General features: G+C 45.5%; 1 protein-coding gene and 1 long non-coding RNA gene across 4 annotated transcripts; one reads left to right on the plus strand and one right to left on the minus strand.

Annotated features, from left to right (window-relative positions):
* Positions 1-509: 509 nt before the first annotated feature.
* On the plus strand, positions 510-2858 carry LOC310696765. Its single transcript, XR_014520722.1, has 2 exons — positions 510-578; positions 2626-2858. It is a non-coding gene; the product is annotated as an uncharacterized lncRNA (long non-coding RNA).
* Positions 2859-5466: 2608 nt separating this feature from the next.
* LOC310696691 (protein bicaudal D homolog 2-like) lies at positions 5467-27351 on the minus strand. 3 transcript variants are annotated; one of them, XM_083482510.1, is made up of 9 exons: positions 27064-27351; positions 22718-22937; positions 22394-22606; positions 19599-19751; positions 16111-16518; positions 12439-13206; positions 7919-8070; positions 6925-7129; positions 5467-6122 (listed from the first exon to the last, which is right to left on the minus strand). In XM_083482510.1, exons 2-9 carry the CDS (start codon positions 22928-22930, stop codon positions 6117-6119), a joined length of 2118 nt encoding a protein of 705 aa, XP_083338636.1. In that variant the 5' UTR covers positions 22931-22937; positions 27064-27351; the 3' UTR covers positions 5467-6116. The 3 variants fall into 3 exon arrangements, with proteins under 3 accessions (XP_083338636.1, XP_083338637.1, XP_083338638.1); XM_083482511.1 differs by having other exon boundaries at positions 26519-27086; XM_083482512.1 differs by lacking the exon at positions 27064-27351 and adding an exon at positions 24607-26499.
* Positions 27352-27413: the final 62 nt, after the last annotated feature.

A 27413-nucleotide genomic window follows, 5' to 3' on the forward strand; every position in this document is an offset into this window, starting at 1 on the left:
AGAGAAGAGAAATAACGTGTGTATGGCTGCGGGACACGATCCCAAGGGCCAGCAAACTTTTCCAGCAGGGGGCCGGTCCACTGTTTCTCAGACCTGGGGGGGGGGGGGCTGGACTATATTTTGAAAAATAAATGAGTGAACGAATTCCTATGCCCCACAAATAACCCAGAGATGCATTTTAAATAAAAGGACACATTCTACTCATGTAAAAACACGCTGATACGTGGGCTGGATTGAGAAGGCGATTGGGCCGGATGCAGCCCCCGGGCCTTAGTCTGCCTACCCATGCACTGTACTTTTAAAGCACATTTCATTGATTCTTGGTACTGTGGTTTACTCCCTCACAGCTCACAGTTCTTAGCAACCCTTAACAAACTACAGCACCCAGAATTATTTGAGGGAAAGGATGTGCTTTGCATGTGATTTTATGGTATATTGTATGCAATAGCCCCCTTCACACATCTGTTGCATGGTTTACTCCCTGTTGAAGGGAAGTCCCACCTAGAACCAAAGGCCACCGGCTCTTACCTCTGACATCCATACACTATGCATAGACATCAACCAGGAAAAGCCTACAGGTAAGGACTTCCCCCCACATTCAGAAACTATACACTTAATAATAATGCATCATTTTAAACAAAAAAAATCCATGTGTTCCAGAGCTAGAGAGAAAGCAGCAGTCCCAGTATTGGGAGAAGCAAAAGTTGGCAGCTGATAGATCAGACATAGAAAAAGGCTAGAAGGAATGAAACCGAATCCTAGAACAGATAATTAAGCAGTCTGGGAGCACTTAGAAATGGAGTCTGTGATGGGTTTCTCAAAAGCAAGTCATGCCAGACAAATCTCGATTCTTTTTTTGGGAAGTTACAAGCTTGATGAATCAGGGGAATGCTGTGGATATTGATTTCAGTAAGGCTTTTGACAAAGCCCCCCATGATATTCTTGCAGAGAAGCTGGTAAAATGGTCTGGATGAGGTAACTGTTAGGCAGATTTGTAGTTGAGCTTCCTGCATTGCAGGGAGTTGGACTAGATGACCCTCTATTTATATAGAATAATAGAATTGTAATATCCATTGCAGGAAGCCATTTTATCTGCCTACAACTTTATACCAACGACAGCAATGAAGTACACATGGTAGAGTTTGGGCACTGTCAGTTGGTTCCTATTCTGCTGATGGGATTTAATTGTAATACCAGCTTTCTCTTTTTTTAGGCCCCCCCCGTCTTTTCCCCTTTCTGCCTTTGTTCTTTTTTAGACTAGGTAGCTGTTTCATACCAGTATATTATAAAAGAGATAACTTTGTAATGGGTATGTATTATTGTATATCTCTGAGCATCAATAAATTTTAAAAACCAGCAGATGCAAGTCGCACAATTAAACTCACTCCCCACTTCCAATTTGTCTGTGTGCGTGACATCCTCTTCATCCAAGTGGCAGACCACACTCCCCACCCCCCCATTAAATTTAGATTTTCCCAATCAACAGATCATCCAGTAAGGGAATATCAAATATAAAAATGTATGTTACCTGACTGTGGGTGTACTGAAGCACATTGTTGGCACTTCTTTTCCACATGTAGTAAAATGTCACTAAGCACCATCTCTCACTGTACCCCTACTTCTGTTTCCATCAACCCAGAGGAAAGAATGCAGTCTGCCCTTTTCCACTGGTTGCTGTTGAAGGCATGTCCATAATATTTTAGTTTTTAATTAGCTCTTTCTGCAGAAGCTCTTGCATAAAACAGCCGTATTAAATATACATAGAAGAGTCAGGAAAGAAAAAGCTGAGGAAAGGAAGTATCAGCCTTGCACATAAACAATCCTTGGCTGGAGTGGAGCAGCACACGTTTTATTTTTGACTGTTCTTTTGTGCACAAATCTGGAATATTGTAAACACTTTTCTTTCAAAGGTTGATGGAGTTTGGCTGTACAGTGGTATCTCAGGTTAAGTACTTAATTCATTCCAGAGGTCTGTACTTAAGCGGAAACTGTTCTTAACCTGAAGCACCACTTTAGCTAATGGGACCTCCTGCTGCCGCTGCGCCGCCGGAGGACGATTTCTGTTCTTATCCTGAAGCACTATTTCTGGATTAGTGGAGTGTGTAACCTAAAGCCTATGTAACCTGAAGCGTATGTAACCCGAGGTACCACTGTAGTGGAAAAGTTAAGTGAAAAAGTAGACATTTGAGGGGAGTCAACCTGAAAGGTATAAGCTTGAGGCAACAGTGTAATGCAGCAAGAAAAACAAATGGCTAGAAGTGGCATTAGCTGGCTTTCAGCACCAGGGGAAAGTATTTGTTTTCTACCTGACCTTTTGAATGACAGCATTGGCCAAAGTAGCAGAGTTGACTGATTGAGGGCAAGTATATGCTGAACTTTATATTATGATCAGCTGTCTTGGAATTGTTCTATTGGTGTGTATGTATATTTATGTATATTTTGGGATAGATTTATGGCAAATTGGGTACTGATGAGAGAACACTACTACGGTGAATCTCTCCATGCTGGAAACTTAACAGAAGTATGATCTGTTGCACACACTAGGTGTCTCACTCCAGTGTACAAAGGCATCTTCTGCACAGTAACATTTCTAATGACTCAGCTTCTCTTCCTCTCTTTTTGTAGAACACTCCCACAGCCTTAGCCCAGAGGATGAAGGGCTGAGACCCTTTTGACACAAAGCACAGCAACAAACCCAGCTTTGCTCCAAGTACCTGAGCAAGAGGCGGGGTTTAGCCAAGCTTTTATGTGTTACTAAGATCACTATACACCTACTTTCCATTTTTGCCAGAAGGGGGCATCAACCATCTACAGATCTTTTTTTAAACTATTATTAAAGATTTTCGTGTTTTACAGAAGTACGTGTAATGTCTCTTGTATTTTTTCCATGTAACATTTTTACAAATCTGTTTCATTTGTTGAGACATTAGGGGAGAAAAAAAAGGGGGTGGGGAGATGGGTGAGGGTGGGGTCGGGTGGCGATGTTTCTATTATGCTTAATGTATGTAGGGTTTGGTGTCAGCGTTGCTTGTGCTGTTCACTTGTGTTCCTTTGGTGGTGAGAGAGGTTGGGGTTGGCCTAGGGTGTGGCTGTTCATTTGTGGTTGGCTGCGGTGATCTTTGTTTTCGTGTGTGAGTGGGGTGGCTGGGTGTTTTGGATCAGGTCAGCCATATTGATTTGTATGCTGTTGGTGGATTATTGTCATTGTCTTGTTGGGCTGTGTATGTGATAAAGGGGAGCCATACCCTTTTTAGAAGAAGGCATCTTCTTCTGTTTGTCCCCGTGTCAGTTTCAGTTTATTGGTTAATTTTTCTAGTAGGGCTGTTTCCCATACTATTTGGTACCATTGGTCCATGCTTACTCCTGACAGGTCTCTCCAGTGTCTGGTTATGGTGTTTCTGGCTGCTGAAAGTAGGTGGGTTATGAGTTCTTTGTGGTGTAAATGGGCATTGTTGTCTTGGAAGATGTTTAGTAGGGCCAATTCTGGGGTGATGTCTAATACTTGCTTAGTTATTTTACATATTTCTCGTGTGGCTGTTCTCCAGAATAGTTGGATTTGGGGGCATTCCCACCACATGTGGAGGTATGTGCCTGTGGAGGTGCATCTCTCCAGCATTTTGGTGAGGTTCCTGGGTGTATTAGCGCTAGTTTTCTTGGTGTTAGGTGAGTTTCAGAGTGAGCGCTTTTCTTTTCGTTGATATCTGACCTCTTGACACTGCCTTCAAGCTGTGGTCCATTTGCTTTTTGTTTAAATGCACAGAGGCCCACACACACTGTGCCTGGCACAATTTGCTTGAAGCACAAAGTAGTTTTTGAAAGCTGTGCAAGCAAGCCAGATGGGCTATAGTCTTCTTGGCTGAAGTCATAGACAGAGTTTTCCCTGCACAGAGAAAACCATCTCCACCCAGCCATGATGCCTTCACAATAAGATTCTTAAAAATATCCTGAGTGAGAAGGACCATAGAAAAAGAAGTTGCATTACTTTGTAGCTTGGTGGCAACAAAAGCTTGGATAAAGGAATTAAGGATAGGGTCTACCCCAATAGGTCTAGCAATGTTTGTCATCCTTTAGATGTGAATTTGGTAAAAAGACAAAAGTGGAAGGAAAGTATTATGCAAGCACCAAAACTAGGATGTTATTTACTAAACAGAAAAGTGTACCAAGGATAGCAGAATGGTTAGAGAAGCTGTAAGGATATGTGGCTATAGGTAAAAGGTAAAGGTAAAGGATCCCTGGACGGTGAAGCCCAGTTAAAGGCGACTATGGGGTTGCAGCACTCATCTCGCTTTCAGGTCGAGGCAGCCGGTGTTTGTCCACAGACAGTTTTCCGGGTCATGTGGCCAACATGACTAAACCGCTACTGGTGCATGGAGGTCCATGACGAATGCCAGAACACACAGAAACACAATTTACCTTCCCGCCACAGTGATACCTATTTATCTACTTGCAGTGGCATGCTTTTGAACTGCTAGGTTGTCAAGAGCTGGGACAGAGCAACAGGAACTCACCCCATCATGGGGATGCAAACAGCCAACCTTCCAATCAGCAAGCCCAAGAGGCTCAGTGGTTTAGACCACAGCACCACCCGCGTCATATGTGGATATGAAGATCACTAAGTGGGAGTGGGTGGCATTCATGTTTTATTCTATGTTTTATTCAAGCTTGATCCATTAAAATGGAAAAGACTTAACTTAGTCATGTTCATTAATTTAAATGGGTCTCCTCTGAGCAAAACATAGTTGAATATTACCCAAAGCTTATGGAATTTAGAAGGCAAATGGACAATGTACCGTATTTTTCGCCCCATAGGGTGCACCTATTTTAATTGGGGGGGGGGGAATAAAGTGGAAAAAATTATTCCCCCCCCCAGGCACGGGGCTGGGGAAGCCCAAGCTTCCCCCGACCCCAGAACAGGCTGCTATCCGCAAGCCGTGGGAGAGCTGCGCGAAGCCCAAAGGGTGCTAAGCTCAGCACGGCCCAGGCTTCTGGGTGCAGGCAGCTCTCCACAAGCCGTGGGAGAGCTGCGCGAAGTCGACCCCTCTCACTCTCCAGGCTTCAGCGAAAGCCTGCATTCGCCCCATAGGACGCACACACATTTCCCCTTCATTTTTGGAGGGGAAAAAGTGCGTCCTATAGGGTGAAAAATATGGTATTTAAAAACATGGCTTCCATTTGGGCCAGAGATTGGAACCTGTAGCCCCTCCAGGATTCCCATCCTCCCTGACATGCTGACTGAAGTTGGAGTTGGAGTCCAAGACAAACACTGAAAGAGCCACAAAACCCCAGCTTAGATTATCCTTTCTTGCTACTGTACATAAATGAATGGGAACACTGTTATAGTAGCATTTTAAGTGGTATAGTCTAAAATCAAAGAGTGGTTTTCTAGTAATAATCGTATGTTATTTATCATATTTTGTAATAACTATGATTTAATGCTCTGAATTAGTTAAGGAAAAAAGGCTAGGGTTGCAGGGAAATCAATTCTTTATTTGAGGCAAACAACCAGGGCTCATCTTGCTCCAGACTACAAAGTAAACTGTTTCATACTGCTGGTGTCAGGATGGTGAGGTTAACAGGAGACACTGCTGGGTCCATCTCACAACATGTCTCATGGCTGCATGGTGCTAGTTTTCCTTCTCCCCACAATCTGTGCAGTCAGCAATGTAGTCATTAACTATGTGCAAAACCCCATGGAGAGACAGGTAGAGAAGTGATGGGCCTGGGAGAGTACAGCAGGGCAAAGAAATTCAGGGGAAGGGAAGAACCCATCTTTTCACAGCCAGACCCAAAGCAGGCAGCCCTGGTCATTAAGGCAGACATCAGTGTCTCACAAAAAGGCACAGTGTTAGAGGCGCTTAGGAAAGTCAGCACTGAGGCAAACAGAGAAAAGGTGTGTGTCTCTTCACATAACTCTTAAGGCACGAGGGCAGGAAGCAAACACTGGCTGGAGGCCTGCTGCTGGCACAGGGTTCCTCTTGATGGGCTACAGCTTGCATGTGCCAGGCTTCTCCATGTTATGCAAAAGATAATAACAATGAATGGAGTTCTGTGACCACAATGGAAGACACTGAATGAATGAGAAGTGCCTGGAAATCCTGCACTGGATACTGGCTGTCTCATCTCTGAAAGGAGAACGGGGACCAGGGAGAGAAGAAAGGCAGTTAGAAAGATACATTAAAAAGTACCGCTTGTTTTCCTATAGCTCTCCTGTGCTGGCCCTGGCATAGATACTCACATTACAGCTAAGCATTCACATAGCACTTGAACTGTTTAAGGTGCCAACATATTGACCAATATTGCTGGCTGGGGTGGGAGGGAGGAGACTGAGGGCTGGCATAAGGCCACCTAGTGGGTTCACAAAGGCTTCAGTGCCACCTTAACTCTCAGTCATGAGGCTGCATGGAAGGTGGGGTAGGGGATTGCTATTGGTCCGTGGACAATAGAGCCTTGGCTCTCACGTGTGTCATCATTTAATTTTCATTTACTGCATTTATATCCCACCTTTTTCTCTATGGAGCTCCTCATATAATCCCCAAAACAGTCTGCTGAGAGGCAGTGACTGGTGGTGAGCTTCGTGGACAAGTGGGGATTTGAACCCTGGTCTCTCAGGTCCTAGTCTGACATTCTAACCACATTACCACACTGACTCTCCTGGTTCATCATCTCCAGAGATAATTGCTTGGATAAGTAAGTGTTATTAAAGCTGAACAAGTACACTGGTTATACATCACTCAAGGCTACACCTTCTCAGGGCTATTACCCTGCCACAGTTCTATGCGAAATTTGAACTGATAAATTTGAAGAAGCTGTGTATCACTCCCAAAGGCAGCTGGGCAGCATTACATCCTAAGCAGGTAAATGGCTTCAGGGGTTTTTGTTTCACCACCCACCCATAGCAGAACTCATTGCTCCAACTGTTCTTACCGCACTACCCTTGGCTGGCCTGAGTGCCCTCCTGCTACTTCCCCGTGGCACCTCAGCCGGGCTCTCCAGGGACTCCAACCTTTGTGTGAGTGCCAGCTTCTGCTGTATGGCCATGCGCAAGAGGGAACTCAGTGTCTTCTTCTCATCCTCAGCAGCTGCCAGCTGCCGCTGCATCTCATCTAGCTGACTCACATACTGGTCACACCTGGAGACAGATGGAAGTGGTGAGTTCAAGGCGAGTGTCAAAAAGGATCAACACCACAGAATCCTGGGCAGGCCTTACACCAGCTCTCAGTGCTTTGCATATACTCAGGGTCCCATCAAATGCCAGAAAAAGAATGGAATATCCCACTGGACACTAATCATTGCTTGCTGAAATCTTGGATCCCTTTAAATTAAGGGTGGTTTCTAGTCCTTATGGTTGTGAAAGTATATTGGAAAATGCATGAGCAATGCCTGGCAATATCTCAGAAGCTATAGGAATAGGGCTTCAATAATCTGAATAGTTTGGCCAACTGTCAAAACAAGTTATGAGGAATCTAAGAAATTTTGTTTTATGTTGTGCAATATATAGGCTCTATATTCCACCCTTTAGTGGCACAGAATATGACAAACATTGCACATCTTGGAGTTTTGTTTCAGTTCAGCACCCCCTCAAAGAACATTACCTCGCCCCCTGCAGCTTCCTTCTCTTGTGCAACTTCTGCGGTCTAAGCAGCTTTCCATCTCTTTCTATGCATCGTGTGAAACCAGCCTTCCTAGTCCACAACCAGCCAATATCACAATTACTTGATTCTCCAAATCTACATGGCAAGTCCTCAGTTTCAACACTTGTGTGAGGATAGTGGCACAATTCCAACATGAAACAGGAGCAGCAGTAGATCAAAGGCTCAATGCCAGCCCCACCCACTTCAAGAGGTGGCTTGCCTCCAACCTCTGTCCCACTGCCCCTTCTCTAGTATAGACATAGCTCCCTGGGATGCCCGTTCCTAACCTGCTGGCGAACATAGCACGTAGGGAGCAGAAAGTAGCAGCATCCTCCTTCAAGGCTTTCAGCTCATGACGCAGCTTGGCCATGGTCTCCGACACCAGCACCTTCTCACCTTCAAACTGGCCTTTAAGGTTTGAGAGGGCGGCCTCTGCAGTCTAAAAGGGAAGGTTGCCAAGGGTCACATGATGCACTAACAAAATGAATTTCAATAGGGACAAATGTAAGGTTCTGCATTTAGGCAGGAATAACCAGATGAACAAGTAAAAGATGGGGGACACTTGGCTTGCCAGTAGTAGCTGTGAAAAGGATCTAGTGGTCTTTGTAGACCACAAGCTGACCCTCAGTCAACAGTGTGATGCAGCAGCACAAAAAGCAAATGCTATGCTATGCTGCATCAACAGAAGTCTAGTGTCTGGTCAATGGAAGTAATACTACCACTCTGTTCTTCCTTGGTTAGACTATGCCTGGAGTTCTGGGCTTCACAATTTAAGGAGGATATTGACAAGCTGCAACGTATGCAGAGGAGGGATGACCAAAATGAACAAGGGTCTGGAAACCATGCCTTATGAGAAATGGTTGAAGGAGCTGGGTATGTTTAGCCTGGAAAAGAAGAGATATGATAGCCATCTTCCAATATCTCAAGGGATATTACATGGAGGATGGAGCTTGCTTGTTTTCTCCTGCTCTGGAGGGTAGGACTTGAACCAAGAAAGGAGATTCCAGCTAAACACCAGGAAGAACTTTTTGACAGTAAGGGCTGTTTGACAGTAGAAGGGATTCTCTTGGGATGTGGTGGACTCTCTTTCCTTGAAGGTTTTAAAGCAAAGGTTCAATGGCCATCTGTCATGGATGCTTAGTTGAGATTCCTGCATTGTAGGGGCTTGAACTAGATGACCATTGAGGTCCCTTCCAATTCTTTGACCTATAGCTTCTCCCCCATGGAAACACCCTTTACTGTATGCAGAAAGTATCATTAAAACACTGGCACACAAACATAGCGCACACACCCTTCTATGCTGCTCTGCATAGGAGACTCAAACAGGCAGCTGGAACCATTCCACCCACAAGAACAATCTTGGAAGAGCCAGGCACATGGGGCTACCAGCCTGCTGATAAGGAAATACCTTCAAGAGGCTACTTCACTTGCAGGTCAGCAACAGGGAACACATCAACAGGGCACCTTTTTTCAGAGACTGAACAAGTTTATGTGTCTCTAGGATTACACTCATGGGTGGCCCCATTCTTGCTTCAGCCCTTTTTTTAAAAGCAAGAGAAGATGCTCCAGCAAGGAGCCTCCAGAACACAGCCTAGGGTGCTTGAAAGATCCCAGGACTGCTCAATCCTGGTATATGTGCAAGGAGTATTCCCAATATCCAGTCTTACACATGCAAGCTCCAGGGACACATGCAAGCTGTGTCAGAAATTCGTCATGTGTGTTTTTCAACAGGTGCAGGTTCAACTGCAACCACGGGGAGATCTCTGGATGCCAGGTTGGCAACTGACATCTCCACCTTTCATCTTCATCATCATGATGATGATGGACTTTTTGGAGCTAGTCGACCTGACCGGAAGAGTCCGTGACCAGAATGAGGAGGAGTACCAGGAAGAATGGATAAAATTTAATGATTATTTAGTTAAATACGTTAAGTTAAATTAATTGGAAAAAGCTTGCAATCGCCAGTTAGGCTTAGGACTTAAATAAGTAATGTGATGAATTATTATGTTTAATGCTGAATTGGGAAGAAAGAGTGATGTTAAGCAATTAAGTTAAAATTATAAGAACTTTGATTTGGAAAAATGATAAGCACTGAAATTCAAATAGGGGGCTATAAGGAAGTCACTTAACAATGTTAAGAAGATTAGTTTTAATAAGGTTATGATTTATGTTTGTTTATTTGTTAGTGTGTTTTTAATTTTGTGAAAATCAATTAAAAAATTGGGGGGGGGGAGACATCTCCACCTGGCTGGCCCCTCCAGTTTTTTTTAAGCAGGTAAGCAGAAGAGTTTATTTATGACATTTATCTCCTGCCTTTTCCTCCAAGGAGTACATGGTTAACTTCTCTCCTCAGTTAATCTCTACAATGACCCTGTGAGGTAAGTTAAGAGGCTGTGAATGACTCCAAGGTCACCCAGTGAGCTTCATGGCTGAGTGGGGATTTGAACCCTGATCTCCCAGGTCCTAGTCTGACACTCTAACCACTACGCCAAACTGGCTTCCTAGTGTACTTCTGCTATGGAGTAGTTTATATAAGTAGGTAAATAAATATGGGGAAAGAAAAATGTCACTTGGAGTAGGATCTGAAGTGTTTTCCTTGAAGCTTGAATTTGTTTTATTCTGGATTGTTTGTTTTACTTGATGTTTTAATGTGTTGTAAACCACCAATGTTTTTTCTTTAAAATGTAAAGTGGTATAGAAACAAAATTAACAACAAGCTTCAATTTTTTTAAACAAAAAATGGTGCCTAGACATTATGTTGTGGTGACCATAACATAGGTTTAAGGTGCCATTTGGTGATTAGCTTAAATATCTGAGTTTCTAACACTGACTGCAAGCCCAGACCACCACTCTTTTGGGATGCAGCCCTTTCTGCCTTCTTTGCCAGGCCTGGAAAGTTGGAGGAAACCTAGCAACAGCCTAAGCACAGGGCTCATGCTGCAAACAGTGAGGAAAGAGGCAATAGTTGCTAGGAATGCAGGGCTGTGAAGAGAACAGTACTGGTGGGACCAGGGAGGAGCAGCAGAACAGGACAAGGACAGGAAGGTAAGAGTGCCCCAGGACTGCAGCCAAAGGAAGTGGGATGGATAAACCCCTCCCAAACAATTGGAAATTCTATTAACAGGGTTGCTATAAGCCGCCACCCCCTCCAAGTGCATTTTCTTGGTTTGCACGGGATGCTGTCAGTCCATCCAGAGCTTAAATATGGCACTGGTATTTGGAAGGCAGGGCCTGCTGTCTGGGTACATAGCTAATGTGTCCTGCTCTGCATTCCCCACCATCTAAGGTACAGCTAGTGGTTAAATGTGTCAAGGTGTTTTTTCAGCTGTTGTGCCGAAACTCTGGAACCCAGGAGGCCCACTTAGCCCCATACCCATCAGCTTTCCAAAGGCTAGTGAAAAGCACCTTATTATTTAGGCAGACCTGTAGCCTGCCTCCCCAGTCTGCTGCTCTTTGATTGTTGTTGTTATTATTTGTTTCTTGGTGGCTTTCCCAAAAAGCAGCTTATGAAACATTAAAACAAATGGTATGCAAGGGCCTGTGATCTCAGGCCATGTCACATCACATCCAGGCCTATTTATGGGCCAAAGTCATGTGGGAGCACTGAATGAGAGGTTGGGAATACAATCCCACTCCAGAGAATCTTAGTTTTAGAACATGTTTCTAGCCTTCATTGTTGTAAGCCACCATCAAAATATTTCTGTTGTGGGAGGAGGAAATGCAGCTAATAACAACCCACAGTTAACCTGACATGATGGAAGGATGGAAGACACAAAGAGGATGATTTAAAGAGAAAGACATATGTAATGGAAAATATGCTTTTAAGGCATTGCAGTGATGGAATCCAATGGCTGGGTTGCTCTTAGAATGGTCTCTCTGTAAACAGTTTTTGTGAGTTAATTTATGCTGTAGCTTGACACTGTTATCAGTAGGAAGGAATGTGAGTTTGGGTAAGGTGAGCACAGATGGAGGAGACAGGAGAACTGCAATAAATCAGTGAACCAGGGAAAGAACTTTGATTTCAACATGTGAAAATATTCAAGCTGGAAAATAAATGCCGAAATCTGGAAATAAGAACTTACTGAAATACTATACATGCTGCAATCAAATATACACACTAAGTTTTTTAAAATATATTTGCTGTATGCAGGGTTGTAAAGGGGCAGCTGATGGAAAATATAATTGGAATTATGGGGTGATTTCAACTAGAAATTGAGAACTAACAGCAACGGGGGGTCTATCATGGACATATCTTGCAAGAAGAGCGGGAAATCAGTTTTGGAAATTGTATTGAATTAATTCAGTAATGATTTGTAATAATTTGGAAAATCAATAAAAATAATTGGAACAATCCCTTGCTCTTCCCATGATAGACAGAAGAAACCTGTGTAAAATAAATGTATAATTCTGCAATTTGCAAGATCGCAAAATACTGCCTAGGCAAAGATTCATTTACTTTTAGACACAACATACTCACAGCCTGATCATACCTGTTTTGTGACTTCTTAACACATTCAGTTTTGCAGTCAGTGTAAGAAAATTCCCATAACTCTCACTGATGAGCCCATTTGGCACCAGTAGCCTAGCAGAACCCCATTCTTCTTCCTCTACCTGCACTGTTTGGCAGGAGGAGCAGCAGCAGCAAGATGAAGAAGGTGCTACTGGCAGTGGGCAACCCACCCAAAGTGCTCATTGCACTAGCTGAGGGTGCTCCCAGTCCCACCTGCAGGCCCACACCTTTCTCACCCTCCCCATCCTATTCACTCAGGGCTGCCTCGCACCACAGCCAGGCTACTCCTGCACCCACCTGCTTGTTGGCCTTGAGTACTGTGCGCAGGGTGGCGATCTGCTCCCGCTTAGTACTCAGCAGGGACTTCAGCTTCAGCACCTCCTCCACCAGCGCCTCCTTGTCACGTTCCAGTTCGGCACCGTGCCCCATCAGGCCCTGCTGATGCACCAGGGAGAGCGCCACCTGCAGGTGCCCTAGTTGTTCTCGCAAGACGGCAGTCAGGTTGGCCACATTGAGGGGCTCCAACCCACAGGGGGAACTGGGGCTGCTGGCTGGGGACTGGTCCCCACTGCTGCTTGTCTCCATTTCTGTGAGTAGGAGTTTTCGGGAGGACCGTCTTCTGCACATGCTCCGGGCTCCACGACCTTCCCGGTAATAGTCCAACACAACACGCTGAGGGGTGATGCTGTGGCAGGCACAGACATGATGATACAGAGCGGCCATCTCCTCAGAAAAACCCAGGAGCTCTTCCTGGGCCTGCGCCAGCCGTGACTGACTCTCCCGTGCCATCCTTCGGGCAACCCGCAGCTCCGTTTCTAACTGAGCAGCTGCCTCCCTCTCCTGCCGGGCTGCCAGCTGGGCCTTTTCTAACTCTTCATGGCAGCGCTCCCTCTCACAGGGTGATGGGTGGTCCCCACCATTGCTAGGGCCAGCATCCAGGGTCTGAAACTGCTCCACCTCATGGTTGTTGCACAGCTGTTGCTGGGCTAGAGCCTCCTGGGTGCTGCTCAGCTGTTTCTTAAGGTCCTGCAGGTCTGAGGCGAGCGAGGCCTTCTCATTTTCTGCCTAATAATGCAAACAGAAAATTAGAAAGGGGGTGGGGATGGGGAGAGTTTGGTGTTTATGTTTCCCAACACAAGGCATGGAGATAAACTGAGCCATAAGCTAAATCCAGATCCAAGGAGGCCAATAGAACTCTAAGCTGTTGGGACATACTCAAGAGCAGTTTATGTCAATAACAGGCTATGTATTTTGCAGAGCTACATCCTGGCATGGAAAACAGGAACTAAACAGGGAGTAGCTGGCAAGTACACTCTTAATAGGCAAGTGCTCTGAATGAGCAAGGACAGTGCTGGTTTTGCAGCCTTACCCCAGAGATTAAGGCTGCTCAGTTCTATTCCAAAACCGTGACCGTTTTGGAGGGATCAATACAGAAGAGACAGGCTTCTCTCTTTATAGAGCTTGCCACTCCCAGGTCTCAAGTTTCCATCTGGGCTTTAAAGAGGCATACAAAAAGAAGCTGAGCTTCAGGGCTTTTGATTTGCAGCCAGGTATTTCCTTTGGCCAAGGGCGGCCAGAATGAGGCTAGCCGGAAGTGACCCAGAATCAACTATCATAGCATTCACCTTCAGGAGGCTCTCTAAACTGTGGGTGATCTCTAATACAAGATAAGCTGTTAAAAATAGAAGGAAGATGGAAGAAGAGAGAGCTGCATTCTAGACAAAAAGTGGACCAAGTGGACAAATGTCTCCAATACCTTGCAAGCATTCAAACCTCCTTTGCCAAGACAACTGGCTTGGCAGGAGGGAGAGATAATCTGCAGACAAGCAGCCTGAAGGGGGTGGGGAAAGTGCAACAGGGTCAGGCCAGAGCATGACGCCAGCTGGGCAGGATGTGCAGCTGCTCGGAATAACTTTAGTGGCTTCCTGCCACTCACTCTACAGGCGACTGAGAAGCTTCCAGCTCAACCAGAGCGGGGAGACAGACAGACAGACAGAAACAAATAGCAGACTCCACAGACAAGATTATTGGCAGAGGAGAAACCCGAAAGCAATGCCTCTGGCATCTGAGCGACTTGCAGTCAGAATAGCTCCTTTGAGTTCACTGTGGATCAATACTATCAAGTCATAATTTTGATCTCTAAAACCTTGCTTAGAAAATCACTTCCCAGCCTAGCATTTTCTTAGCTTTTGCCACACCCATGCTCCCCGCCCTACAGAAAGAGGAACTAGTCCCATTACAGTACATTTTAAGCTTTGAGGAACAGGAACCCACTTTTTGACATCACAGCCTGATTGCTCATATTGCAACGGTGGCCATTATTTGTGCTGTAATACCTTCATGCTCTGTGCCTGAGGCAAAACGGAATGGCAAGCAGTTCTAGGGGATGCCATCCAATGCTGCCCTGGACCACTTCAGGATTACAGATGGAAAAATCAAGGGTCTACAAATCTAGCTGGAGTTGCCCTTGCCAGATAGTCAACACCAAGATATCCCACTCCTGCATCCTCTGTGAATGGGGAGGGAATAATATTATTCTTTAAAGTAAAAATAATACAAATTCCTTAAAGTAAAAATAATACAAATAGAAATGTGCACCCCACCATGAGACTTATCATTTATCATAATGATAAATTTCCAAAAATTTAAGACTTGAGATGGTTTGACTCCTTTCTGTTTTAACAACTCCAGAAATATTCTCCATATTTTCTCAAAGTCATTTCTCTTCCATATTCCCCTTCTTACTTTAATAGCACACGTTAATTTATCATTAATCGCTATATCCCACACTTCTTTGTACCATTCTTCTATTCAGCATCCACCTTGCTTTTACCATTTCCTAGCTATGATAACTCTTGCCGCTGTCAACAAGTTTTTAAGTTCTTCATAGCTTGCGTACAGGGAGGGAATAATTCTGCTGGGCACAAGAGACCACTCACTCTCCCCAGGTTCTCTGACAATCGTGTGGCTGGATAAAAGCAAGGGATAAGTAAAGGTAAAGGGATCCCTGACCATTAGGTCCGGTTGCAGACGAGTCATCTCGCTTTACTGGCCGAGGGAGCCAGCGTACAGCTTCTGGGTCATGTGGCCAGCATGACTTAAGCCGCTTCTGGTGAACCAGAGGAGTGCATGGAAACGATGTTTACCTTCCTGCTGGAGCAGTACCTATTTATCTACTTGCACTTTGTGCTTTCGAACTGCTAGGTTGGCAGGAGCAGGGACTGAGCAACGCGAGCTCACCTCATCGCGGGGATTTGAACTGCTGACCTTCTGATCGGCAAACCCTAGGCTCTGCATTCTTTGCAGGTACAAGAGGGCTCTGGGCAGGAGGGGAAGTGGAAGAGGAAAAACAAGGGGTCTTGCCTTGCATCAGCACACTGGGCTTTGCACAGCTAGTGCTGTTTATTCCCCAAGCCCAGCATAAAATGAGAACTGAAGCACATCCCTCCTAACAAGTTCCCCACATGCACCAGAGGACTCTTGTGTGGGAGATCAATGACAACTGCCTATTAGCCAAAGTAAGAGATGGACTGTCCAAGGAAGAAGAATTTGGTTTAAATGATGCCCTCCTGTAAAAAACAAGTCTCTGCACATTCAAATATAAATTACCAGGGGCAAAGAGTAAACTAGAATCTTCTTGCCAATACTAGCTTTGTTTTTCTACAATGGAGCATTCAACAATTTGATTCCCTCCCTTGAAGTATTACACAGTAACTACAGAGACTGGGGCAAGGACTTTTTCAGAATTTGGATACACAGTACATGGCAGTGGACTGAATCTATAACAGAGCTGCAAACCCCAAGTTAGCCAGCTGGGGTAGGGTGAGGGGTGGGGATAGCTAGGCATTGGCATTGGCCTAAAACATAGCACATCTTGCTCCGCTGTGCAACAGGAATGCAATTCACGTTGTTAGTCATCTCATATTGAAACCAAACCTCTCCCTGATCCACAGAGCTAAACCTGCTTACCTGGAGCAGCTGTTGCTGCAGTTTGTGAATCTCTGCCAAGTTAAGCTCACTGAAGAGGTCTGCCACAAGACCAGGTGCAGGCCGGATGTTGTGGGGTGTGGAAGCCATGCTCCCAATGCTGCTGGCATTGGCGAAGCCACTATCCTGTTCCTCTGCACGGCTGTGGTTAAGCTCTTCTAGGTTGGCTTGCAAGCTGCTTAGGGAGTCATGGCGCCCTCCTGTGCAGATGGCCAGCTCTCGCCGCAATTCCTGCTTCTGCTCACGCTCTGCCTGCAGAGCCTCTAGTGCCTCCTGAAGTTGGTGTTCTGCCAGGTCCCGGAGACGACCCAGCTCCAGCAGCTGAGTCCCAGCAAGCACCAGCTCTTCCTCTCGGCAGCTAAGGGCATGCTTGATGCTCTCAAACTCCACCTGAGGAAGGAAAAAAGGGCACAATACTAGGTGGTTGGCTGCTGCTCATCAGGCCCTGCCTCCCCCAGTATTTCATCTGAATTACTGACATCCACATCTTTCAGCTTCAACATCACTTGGACCAGTTTGGCATGACTGAGTATGACACATGCTTACACTTTCTTTTTGCACCAACAGATGGAAAACAATCCCCACCATCCTTTAAGATCCACCAGCAAGCCCTTCTTGCATGTCCTCTTATGTAAGTGTCAGACAGACATGTGGAATTGTGGTCAGGCACCTGTATTGTGGAACTTCCTATCATCACCGTTCCAGACACCAAAACAAGAAAACCTGAGTGAGTTTTGAGTGGCCTATTCATGACGTAGATAAGCTGGACAGGCATTTAAGAGCTATTAAACAATTTTGTTTTATTCACCTTGCACATTATTCTGCAACAAGCTCAAAATAATTTTAAAATGCAAATCCCATATCCTAGTAGCAAAGGTGGTGGTCCTGTACTTTTTAGTGAAACAAGGACACCAGCAAAGTCAATATGTCTGCATAATTGTGGAACTATAAAAAAAAATTAGTTTAACTCAACACAGAAAGAGACATAGCAACAGGTATTCGAATCCAGAAATTGGACTATGCAAGCAATTACCGTATTTTTCGCCCCATAGGACGCATCAAGTTTTTTGGGGGGGGGGGAAATAAAGGACAAAAATTTTATTTCCCCCCCCAGGCGCTTGTGGGGCAGGCAGCGGGGAGAAGCGCTCTTCTCCCCGCCGCCCACCTTGAGATCAGGTCCGGGGACAGCGGGGAGACGCGCTGCGCCTCCCAGCTGTCCCCGGAGCTTGCGAGGCCGGCAGCGGGGAGAAGCGCTCTTCTCCCCGCCGCCCGCCTTCAGATCAGGTCCGGGGACAGCGGGAAGACGCGCTGCGCCTCCCCACTGTCCCTGGAGCTTGAAGGGGTGGCGGCGGGGTCTCTCCGCCGTCAGCCTCCAAACCACTTCGGGAGACAGCAGGATGGCGGCGTTCCGCCTCCCTCTGTCCCCCGACCTTGTGGGGCTGGCGCTGGGGCTCTCCAGGCTTCAGCGAAAGCCTGCATTCGCCCCATAGGACGCACACACATTTCCCCTTCATTTTTGGAGGGGAAAAAGTGCGTCCTATAGGGCGAAAAATATGGTAAGCATCAGTAAAAAGCAAGGGGAAAGGAACTTAAGAATGGAAGGATGGAGAGAACTGGCCTGCTCCAGTCCCCAACTATTAACGCCACTGCAGAGAAATCAGTATTGTGGGGTGCAAACTTGAGTATAGCAATTACACCCCTCAGAGCTTTTAAGAGTTCTGATCCCTTTGAAGTTAAGAGCCTTGGAGAAATATGTTCAATCTGATAAAAAATACTTCCTCCAAACCCAATTAATTGCACAGATCCCAGGTACAAAGGCAAACACACACACACACACACTGTATATAATTTCAATTTGTATACTGCCCTTCATATGAAGATAACGAGGGGATCACAACATAAAAATAAAAAATGAGAACACAAATATAAATTCAACAAATATTAATAGTACCTTAACACCGGAGGCCTTCCAAGAGGCATCCCCTGCCATGCCTAAACTATTGAAGGTTCTTAAGGGTCATTCCATATAAGGTGATCCAATGTACACTTGTTGATTGATCAAAACTTAAACTTAATATTACAAAATATTAAGGAAGAAAATATTAAGAAAACTGGATGACATGAGGTAAAAATACTGGATCACTTGATATGGAATGACCCTTAACTCAGTTGGTTAGAGCATAATGCTGATAATGCCAAGGCTGCAGGCTCAATCCCTGTAAGGGACAGCTGAATATTATTGCATTGCAGGGGATTGGACTAGATGATCCTCAGGGTCCCTTCCAACTCTATGATTCTATAAGAGGCTTGCTTCGCGTTCCTAATAGTGGTACCTCAGAAATCAAACAGAATCTGTTCCGGAAGTCCGTTCAACTTCCAAAATGTTCGAAAACCGGGACAAGAACTTGCTGAGCTAACTATTGGAATTGGAATACGAGAAGGGGAGGTGTGGGGAAGTCAGGGAAAGATGTTAGGAAAATAAGGATCTGAAATTATATTTGTTATTTGTGTGGTGTTTGTTTGTGTTTTTGTGTTTGTTTAAAAATTTGTGAAACTTTAATAAAAATGTATTAAAAAAAAAAAGTTCGAAAACCAAGGGGCAGGAAGCTCCTGCAGCCAATCAGAAGCCGCGGAAGTTCTGTTGGACGTTCGGGTTGCAAAAAGTAACACTCACTTCCGGGTTCGCGGCATTCGGGAGCCAAAACATTCAACTTGCAAGGCGTTCAGATCCAAGGTATGACTGTACTACAGTCTTTCTAGCAGCAGGCAAATACTTTCTTTTTTAAATTCTCCAAGACAATTAAAAGGTTTTAAGACTTTAAATGGCTAACACTTTAAAACAGGGCTAGATTCAACTAATGTTGCACTAGCAGGAGCTGGCACAAGTCCTGGTAGCACAATGTGGCTTCCCTGCCTCCTCCTGCACCCCCATATCAGCTTGGGAGGGTTAGGAGAACCTTCAGAACAGTGCAAATGGGGAAGAGGAGAGGAGAATTCTACACTGCAAGCAGAATTCTTGCACTGGTAGAATATTCATATTAGTACGACATTGAATTCCACCCTTAACGTTTTGAACTACAGCTTTAAATATTTTTAGACGGTTTATGATGGTTGGTTGCATGTTTTAAGTCCTATAAGATTGCTCTTGCAATACTGCTAGACTGCTGAGGTTCAGAATCAACTAATCAAGGCTCAGAGTTCAGCCATCTTAGAAGTGTCTCTATAGCAGCTGTATTAGTATCACCCCACTTCCATCCACAAGCCAGCAAAGGTCCATTGGGACATGGTTGTAGGTGAAAACAAACATACATTTGCAAAATTCAAGCAGGTGAACACAACTGAAGCAGTATCCCTATAAAGCAGATGCTATACAATAGCGTGGTTGACATTTGGTCCACACCACTGTATGAAAGGCACACATTCAAGTGGTCAGTGCCAGGCCCACTATAGTATGTGGAAGATACCAATACCTGACTGCCCTTGAGCACGGAGACCTGCTTCTGCAGAGAGATGTTCTCCTCTTCAAGTTCAGCACAGTCCTGCAACTGACGCAGCTCCCGTGTCTTGATCTGTTTCATCTCCTCACATAGCCGGGCCTTCTCGGATTCTAGGATCTGACGTTCCTGGGAAGACAGGGGGAAACAGGAACCAAGTCAGACATGCCACAAACCACCCATCATATGGTATTGCATCAAGGCAGGAATGGATAAGGAAGAACTTGATATAGGCTATGTTAATGGCAAGATCCAATACCCAAAGCAACTTCATCCCACCTACAAACACTTTTTAAAGCTTTCTTTTTCCATGTTAATTCATGGAGACTCCTCATTAAGCTTTAAAACCCTGCTTTTCTGGGGGTCAAAGCTGCATGAGGAGCCTCCACCAGAAGAAAGTACTTGTTCATACAGCTCATGCAACTTGCTTCCAAAGGAGTCAGTGAGGACCAGCACAGTGGATGGCTTTAAAAGAGGACTGGTCAAATTCATGGAGGATAAGGCTACTAGCCATTATGGTAGCACTCTGCCTCCATAGTTGGGAGACAGCTTTGCTTCTGAACACCAGTTGCTAGAGGGTCCTCTTGTGCTTGGGTCCTGCTTGAGGGTTGCCCACAGTCATCAAGTTAGCCACTGTGAGGACAGAAAGTTGGTCTAGATGGCCTACTCCAGCAGGATTCTTCTTACATTCTTGAGCACAGGGACCCCACCCAAGCCCCATTTCAAAGCTTTGTCCTCCAACTTGGAGGATAACCAGCATGGCAACGGGAGGCAGAGCTAGCATGATTGTCCCTGTGGTCCCCTTCATCTTTTTAACATGACCCAGTAATGCCTGAGCACTTGATTATTAAATCAAAGTGAGGGAGAAGTGTCCACATGGTTTCACACTTTGAAGTATATCTAACACTTACATCAAGCTGCAAGTACAAGCTGCTATTGGTGGTCAACCACAGCAGAACATTTTTATGGCATGACGGTGAATTTCACCCAGAGTACACTGTAGAAATAACAAAATGCAGGGAGCAACGTCTCACATTCTCATGGACGTCTTAATACTCCAGGAACAAATCACTACTACTTTTCCCATTTCACAGCTAACCATTTTTGCATTCTGGTTTGTAGGACCATTGTGTTAGATTCCCCCTTTTTTGCTATTCTGTTTTTTTGTTATACACTACCAAAGAGGCCCACACATTTTGGCTGGCTGGCTACCAAGGCTAAATTCTATGGTTGCCAAGATCTTGGTCCTCTCAATAGCAGAAGGGCAAAACCTTATTCCTGATTTTGCACTGTGTGAGCACTCGGAGCAGCTCAGAAACATAGCACAACTGTGGAAATGATCCTCCAAGTTACCTCCCAACTCAAAGTCTGGGGGACTTGCCACACTATCATTCTGAGGCATTAGACACACATTTCAAGCTGCAAAATCAAACAACCACTGCAGACTTCCCCTGAAACTTGGAGATGGAAGTAGAACATGCTTGAGGTACTTCAAAAACCTTGGAAGCAATGAGACACAGACAAGCCCCGGCCCTCCTCCCATTATGAGGGTTACCATAGTTGTGTTGTGCTTTATATAATAATAATAATAATAATAATAATAATAATAATAATAAATAATAATAATAATAAATAATATTTTTTTATTTATACCCCGCCCTCCCCAGCCAAGGCCGGGCTCAGGGCGGCTAACAAGCAATAATACAAATAAGTTGAATGAATACAACTTAAAAACAAAATTAAAATACAACATTAAAATATTGAAACATTAAAATATTAAAATGTAGCCTCATCGCAGGAGGAGAAAGGAAAAAAGAAAGAGGGGGAGGGAATCAAATTGGCTCCAAGCCAAAGGCCAGGTGGAACAATTCTGTCTTACAGGCCCTGCGGAAAGAAATCAGATCCTGCAGGGCCCTGGTCTCATGAGGCAGAGCGTTCCACCAGGCCAGAGCCAGAGTTGAAAAGGCCCTGGCTCTGGTTGAAGCTAATCTGACTTCCTTAGAGCCCGGGACCACTAGGGTGTTGCTATTTATGGACCTTGAGGGTCTCCGTGAGGCAGAGGGTCACCTGCCAGAGGTGGTCCCATAGGTACGAGGGTCCTAGGCCGTGAAGGGCTTTAAAGGTCAAAACCAGCACCTTAAATCTGACCCTGTACTCCACCGGAAGACCAGCATGATTTCTGAGATGATTCCCCAAAGCACCTCCCCAGCTTCAAGTTTCGGATGACCTCTAGGGTTCATCAAGCTCACCAGAATGGGTGGGATACTCTAGCTTTATAAACTCTAAACCCATAAGCATTTAGTTCAGTATTCTATGTAGCTGGCTTTCATTAGTTTAAAGAACAAAAAATATAACTTCCAGTCTTGATGGCTGCAGAAATATTCTTGAATACACATGGGCAGTGGTTGGTGAGATTTTCTGAACGGAAACAAACAGGACTTACAGTAGCCAGATACTGGGGCTGCAGTGCTTTATATGACTTGAGGGCCTCATCTGCCCCTTCCTATCTTAGAAACTATTATGGCCTATAGGTGGCACATCAATCAATAAAACAGTGGAAACAGAATTGTGCAAAATGCAGCTAGCTGCTTACTACAATTGTGCAAAATGCAGCCAACTGCTTACTACAAATATTTCATTCCTTTATCAATTTAGCAACTAACCTAATACACTTTAGAAAATGCATATGTACAGGCTTGTGTGCTAGACAGTCCTGAACTACAACCCATATGGACCACCCCCACCCCAGTTTCTTAACACAATCACATTACCTTCCTCAAGTCCCGCAGAGCGACACCAATACGCTCATTTTCTACCCCATTGTTGTCCAACTGGGATCTCAGATGCTTCACATTGTTCTGAAGCTCCTCAATGGTCTGAGTCAGGCAGGCTTCTTTGGAAGCAGTTTCTCTGAGCAGACATTCTTCTCGGCTCTCGCCGTCAGCTGCTGCCCGTTTGTGACTGCTGTGGGACTCTGCTAAAGCCTAGGCAAGATAGAAGGAGGCAGGAGATTATGGTTAAGAGCTCATTGCCCAAGCTGGAAACATGCTAAGGGCATCCTTGCACAAGGCAGAACAGGGGAAACTTTTACTCACCTCCTTCATGTGGACCAGCTCCATGCGTAGCACCTCCAACTGGCCTTCCAGCTCACCACAGCGCTGCTTGAGCTCACCATTTTCCTCCAGCACAGCCAGCCCATACTGTGCAGCCTGGACTTTTTCTCGGGTTGCCTCCTGCAGCTCAGCCACCAGTCGCTCCACCTCTGCTTGAAGCTTTTCTGGATCTTGGGCCATGGAGGCTGCTGGCATGCTGCCCCTGGCCAATGACAGATAAATATTTGCTAGGAGGCAGGAAAGCATAGGTGGAAGCACAGCAGATAAAACTATCAGGCTTCTCTATCCAATAGACAGAGCTGCCAGTCAATCCCCTTTTAAATCCCATTATGGAGATCCCTTGCACTCCCAGATTTCATCTCCCCTGCTCATTCAAAACTCAAATATGCCACTGGTGCTCCAACTAAAATCTGGGGTGTTCTTAGGCCACCTCTCAGCATGGATGAGCAACATCTCCAGGCAAGTCTAATCTATTGATTACTTTGACCTATACTAAAGAAAGAGACATATTTTACTCATTTTTATTTAACAATATATGCCGCTTGGTTGTAGTAAAACCTCTAAAACAGTTATAGGCAATTAACTGTATAGACATGTATGTGGTAAGGCAACTGCACAAGTAAGGTTTAATTTGTGGCTTCATACAGTAACATTTACAAGTCTGACTTGACCTAACCCCCACCATGGACAAAACAGGCCAAAGATGGCTCAGATGTGCATTAGCTAGGAGTTAGCCAGGAGCTTGAGAAAACACAAACAGCAAATAAAGATACAAAATTAGAGTACTAGCCTCCACTAATCCGATTACTACACCCCAACACATTTTGAACTTTTATGGAGCTAATGATTCAAAGTCAGGCAAAGAGTTATTGTTCTGGGAGGCATCTGAGAAAGAATAGTTTAGATGTTAGCCCCAGACACCAAGGCATAAAATATTTAAGGTAAAGGTAAAGGGACCCCTGACCATTAGGTCCAGTCGTGGCCGACTCTGGGGTTGCGGTGCTCATCTCGCTTTATTGGCCCGTACAGCTTCCAGGTCATGTGGCCAGCATGACTAAGCTGCTTCTGGCGAACCAGAGCAGTGCACGGAAATGCTGTTTACCTTCCCGCCGGAGGTATTTATCTACTTGCACTTTGACGTGCTTTCGAACTGCTAGGTTGGCAGGAGCAGGGACCGAGCAACGGGAGCTTACCCTGTTGCGGGGATTCAAACCGCTGACCTTCTGATCGGCAAGTCCTAGGTTCTGTGGTTTAACCCACAGCGCCACCCGTGTCCCTCCTATAAAATATTTACTGGGAGTTTTAATCCACTATCTCAGCATGCAGGCACAACTACTTAAAAATCAATTAACATGTATGATTCATCATGCAACAGTCACAGCTAGACCATTACTGTGCCAAACATTGGTGCCTATTTGGTCAGAAACATCACAGTCCTCAGCCCAGCAATTGTATCCCACTTTCTTTCTCCAAGGACTTCAGCATGGCATAATTAATGACCAAGAGGGAATCAGATGGAAAGATAATAGTACCACTGGGAGAGGCAAATTCAACCTGCCCTCAAATTATGTTTAATGAGAGCTCCCCTGCTCACAATATATGTGGCTGAATATAAATGTATTGCTTCTAAAGGAGACCTTGGCTTTGATAGACCCTCTGAACTCAAAAGAACATCCAGTGAAAACACCTCCATACAAAACCTTGCCTATGGAACATGCTCCTTGAAGCATACTAAGAGAGGCTGCTACTGACAGACTGTACTGACTACAACATGGAAGGAGTTGCTTTTTAGGGATATAGGGGACAACATTGTTTTATGTTTTATAATTTAGATAGAAGTAGCATCTTCCCTATGAGAAGAACTGACTTACAGGAAAAGGCCAAGGGATGTCTGGAAAATGGGGAGATGCCTTTCAGATACTCAGAACCCCAGAGTGAAGGCAACTGTCATTCTTTACGCAGCATCCAGTACCGCCTCTGTGCATGGAAGTATCATTTAGGAATATGCAAGCTTCCATAAGGAATATGGAAAATATAAGCATTTTTGGTGGTGGTAGTGGTGGGGATACAGAGAAAGCATGCTGCCATGCTTAGGAAGGTCAGGAGGTTTGCTTTCCTTGTAATAGTGAGGGGGCAAACAGCAGCAGAACAAAGCTTCACACTGGCTAACCATTATAACTGCAAGCTTCTCTAAAAAAATAACACAAGCAGTAATCAGAATAAAATATCACTGTCTAACGGGTGGAGCATCAGATTAGAGTTCATGTCACTGTTCACAACTTGCTTTTTGTTATTAGTTAATACCTGCTCTTAATGCTTTGACATTTACCACAAATTACACAGTCAGGTTTACATTTAGGGAAATTGCAGGGGTCAGCACACCCAGAGTGCAACGGATGAGCCTCCACTTAGGAAAATTCCTTCAGGATCAATGTATCTTCTACTACCAGGCATTTGGCGAAAAATGTTTTTTGATTGGCTAGACATCCAGAACCAAGCTATATGCTGACCTAGAAGATATGTGCCTTGATTTCCATTGCTCCCCATTACAAAATATAACAAAATGTTGTCATCCACTCCTTAACATTAACAAGCATTTTAAAGGATGTAACAAAACAACTCCATCAAAGAATGGTCCACCACAGACTTGTAAATAGTTACTTGTCTAGAAAGTAAATGTTATTTGCACCAGTCTACCTTGAGACAAAGGAGCATGCCTCTGCCTTCCCTAACACCCCAGAAAATAGATGTTACTAGCTGGAGAAGTACTGGATAGCAAAGGTGGCGAAGGGTGCCAGGCTTCCCTTTACAACCCAGAACACCTTATTTGCACCCGTCCTGCTCCAGGAGTACCCACGGAACCAAATACTATACTGCAGTTTGCAATCACAGGAAATGAAGCAAGTTGTATCTTCTCCAGATCATTTTGCTAAGAAAACAAAGAGCCTTATGACACCTTAAGTCTAGTAAGATTACCACAGTTCCTACGGTAGGTACTAGAGGAAATGAGGATATAGCTAAAAAAGCTAGAACTAAACTCTGCTTTCACAACAGTCTTCAGACAGGCTTGAGAGACTTCTGCTTTGATGACACATAAGCTGATCAACTACCACTTGACTTCCCTCCACACCAATGCAATGAGAGTTACAGACTACAGCGCTACCTTTATGACTGAGTGCAGGGCAATGTTAGTACTGTAAGTGCAGAGGCCTACTTGCTGCCAAAGTGAAATGGATTTGCCAGGGCTGTACCAATTTAAGACCACAGGCGAGGGCTCACAAGAGAATGGACTGTATGAAAGAGCACTACATCACACAAGCTTTCACCTGGAGGTTCAGTTGGTATAGCCCTGAGGCAAACTGGCCATTTTAAAGAGAACTAGGCTAGAGCTGAATGTATGAGCAGGTGAGAAGGAGGACACAGTCAAACAGCTGAAACCCAAAGTTAAAAAGGCAGTAAGCAACAGGAGTCAAAACTGCGGCAATCAAGATACCACAAGTATCAAAGGAATGCTCCCATAAACAGTAAGAACAATTGCAGAAAAATGCTGTAATATCCTGTCTTGGAGAAACAACACATGCATACCTACCATCCTTGCACTCCAGAAGAATGACCACCTCCTGCCATTAATCCCATTTTACCCATGAACACATGCTAGGGCATTGGCCAAAGTAACTAATCCAGATTAAGCAGTCTAGGAATGTGTAACTTGACTTCACATCTTCATAGTGCAGAAGATTGTTGCTTCACATTCTGTATTAAGTAATGGAACACGGTACCCACCTTTAGCTGGGCTTCCAGCCACAGAATCAAATCGGACCCTGTGCTCCAGTCACACAGCCCCACACTTTCTCCCCCAGCCGCTGCTTTCTGTGACACCTTGCCACTTTCCGAGATCTCAAAACCTCACTGTTCTGCGACATTTTGGTTGGTCCCAATAAAAAAGTACTGCCCTGCTGTGGATTTCTGAAGGGTTTACTTCCCCCTTCCCGTCTTCTAAATGACCGCTTATTTCGCTTTTTCACGCATCTCAAAAGAAGGTGGGAAACGCCACCCTCCTGCGTGACTGGCAACAAGCCCGAAGAGTGCCGAGAAAACTGCTTGGCAAGCTCGTGTAAGGAATATTGTTGGCGCGAATCCGCTTTGAGAATAATGCCGCTTCCCCTCCCCACAAAACCCCCCACGCAGCCCCGTGTTATAACGCCCTTGGGTTCCAGAGGCGCTAATGAAAAGGCGCTCGGCTGTCACTTTCGGCTTTGAACGCGGGCTGAGGCGAAAGGACGCCGCTCCCGCGGGGCCGAGGCCGGGCTCGACGCGCGCAAACTCACCTGCGCCCTCACCTCGCGGGCGAGGGGCGTGGCCTCCGCCTCAGCGTCCTCCAATGGCAGAGCGGCAGCGCGGCTGGGCGCGAAGATCACTCCTCCGGTCCCCGGCAGAGGCCGACGCGGGGGATTTCCGCCTCAGGCGGGAGGGCGGGACACCTCCCTCTTCTCCGCACGCGGCGTCCCCAGGCGCCGCTCCGCGCGGCCGGCGTCAAGCAGTGACACTCCGCGGGCCAGCCGCGCCAGGCGCCGCCGCCGCCGCCATCAACAGGCTATTCATCCTCCGCCCGCTCCTCCCCCTTATAAGCCCCGCTCCTCCCCCTCCCCCCTCGAACGTTTGAAATTCCTTGCGCGCC

Source organism: Podarcis liolepis, assembly GCF_965112155.1.
Source record: "Podarcis liolepis genome assembly, chromosome: 17".
Lineage (NCBI taxonomy): Eukaryota > Metazoa > Chordata > Lepidosauria > Squamata > Lacertidae > Podarcis > Podarcis liolepis.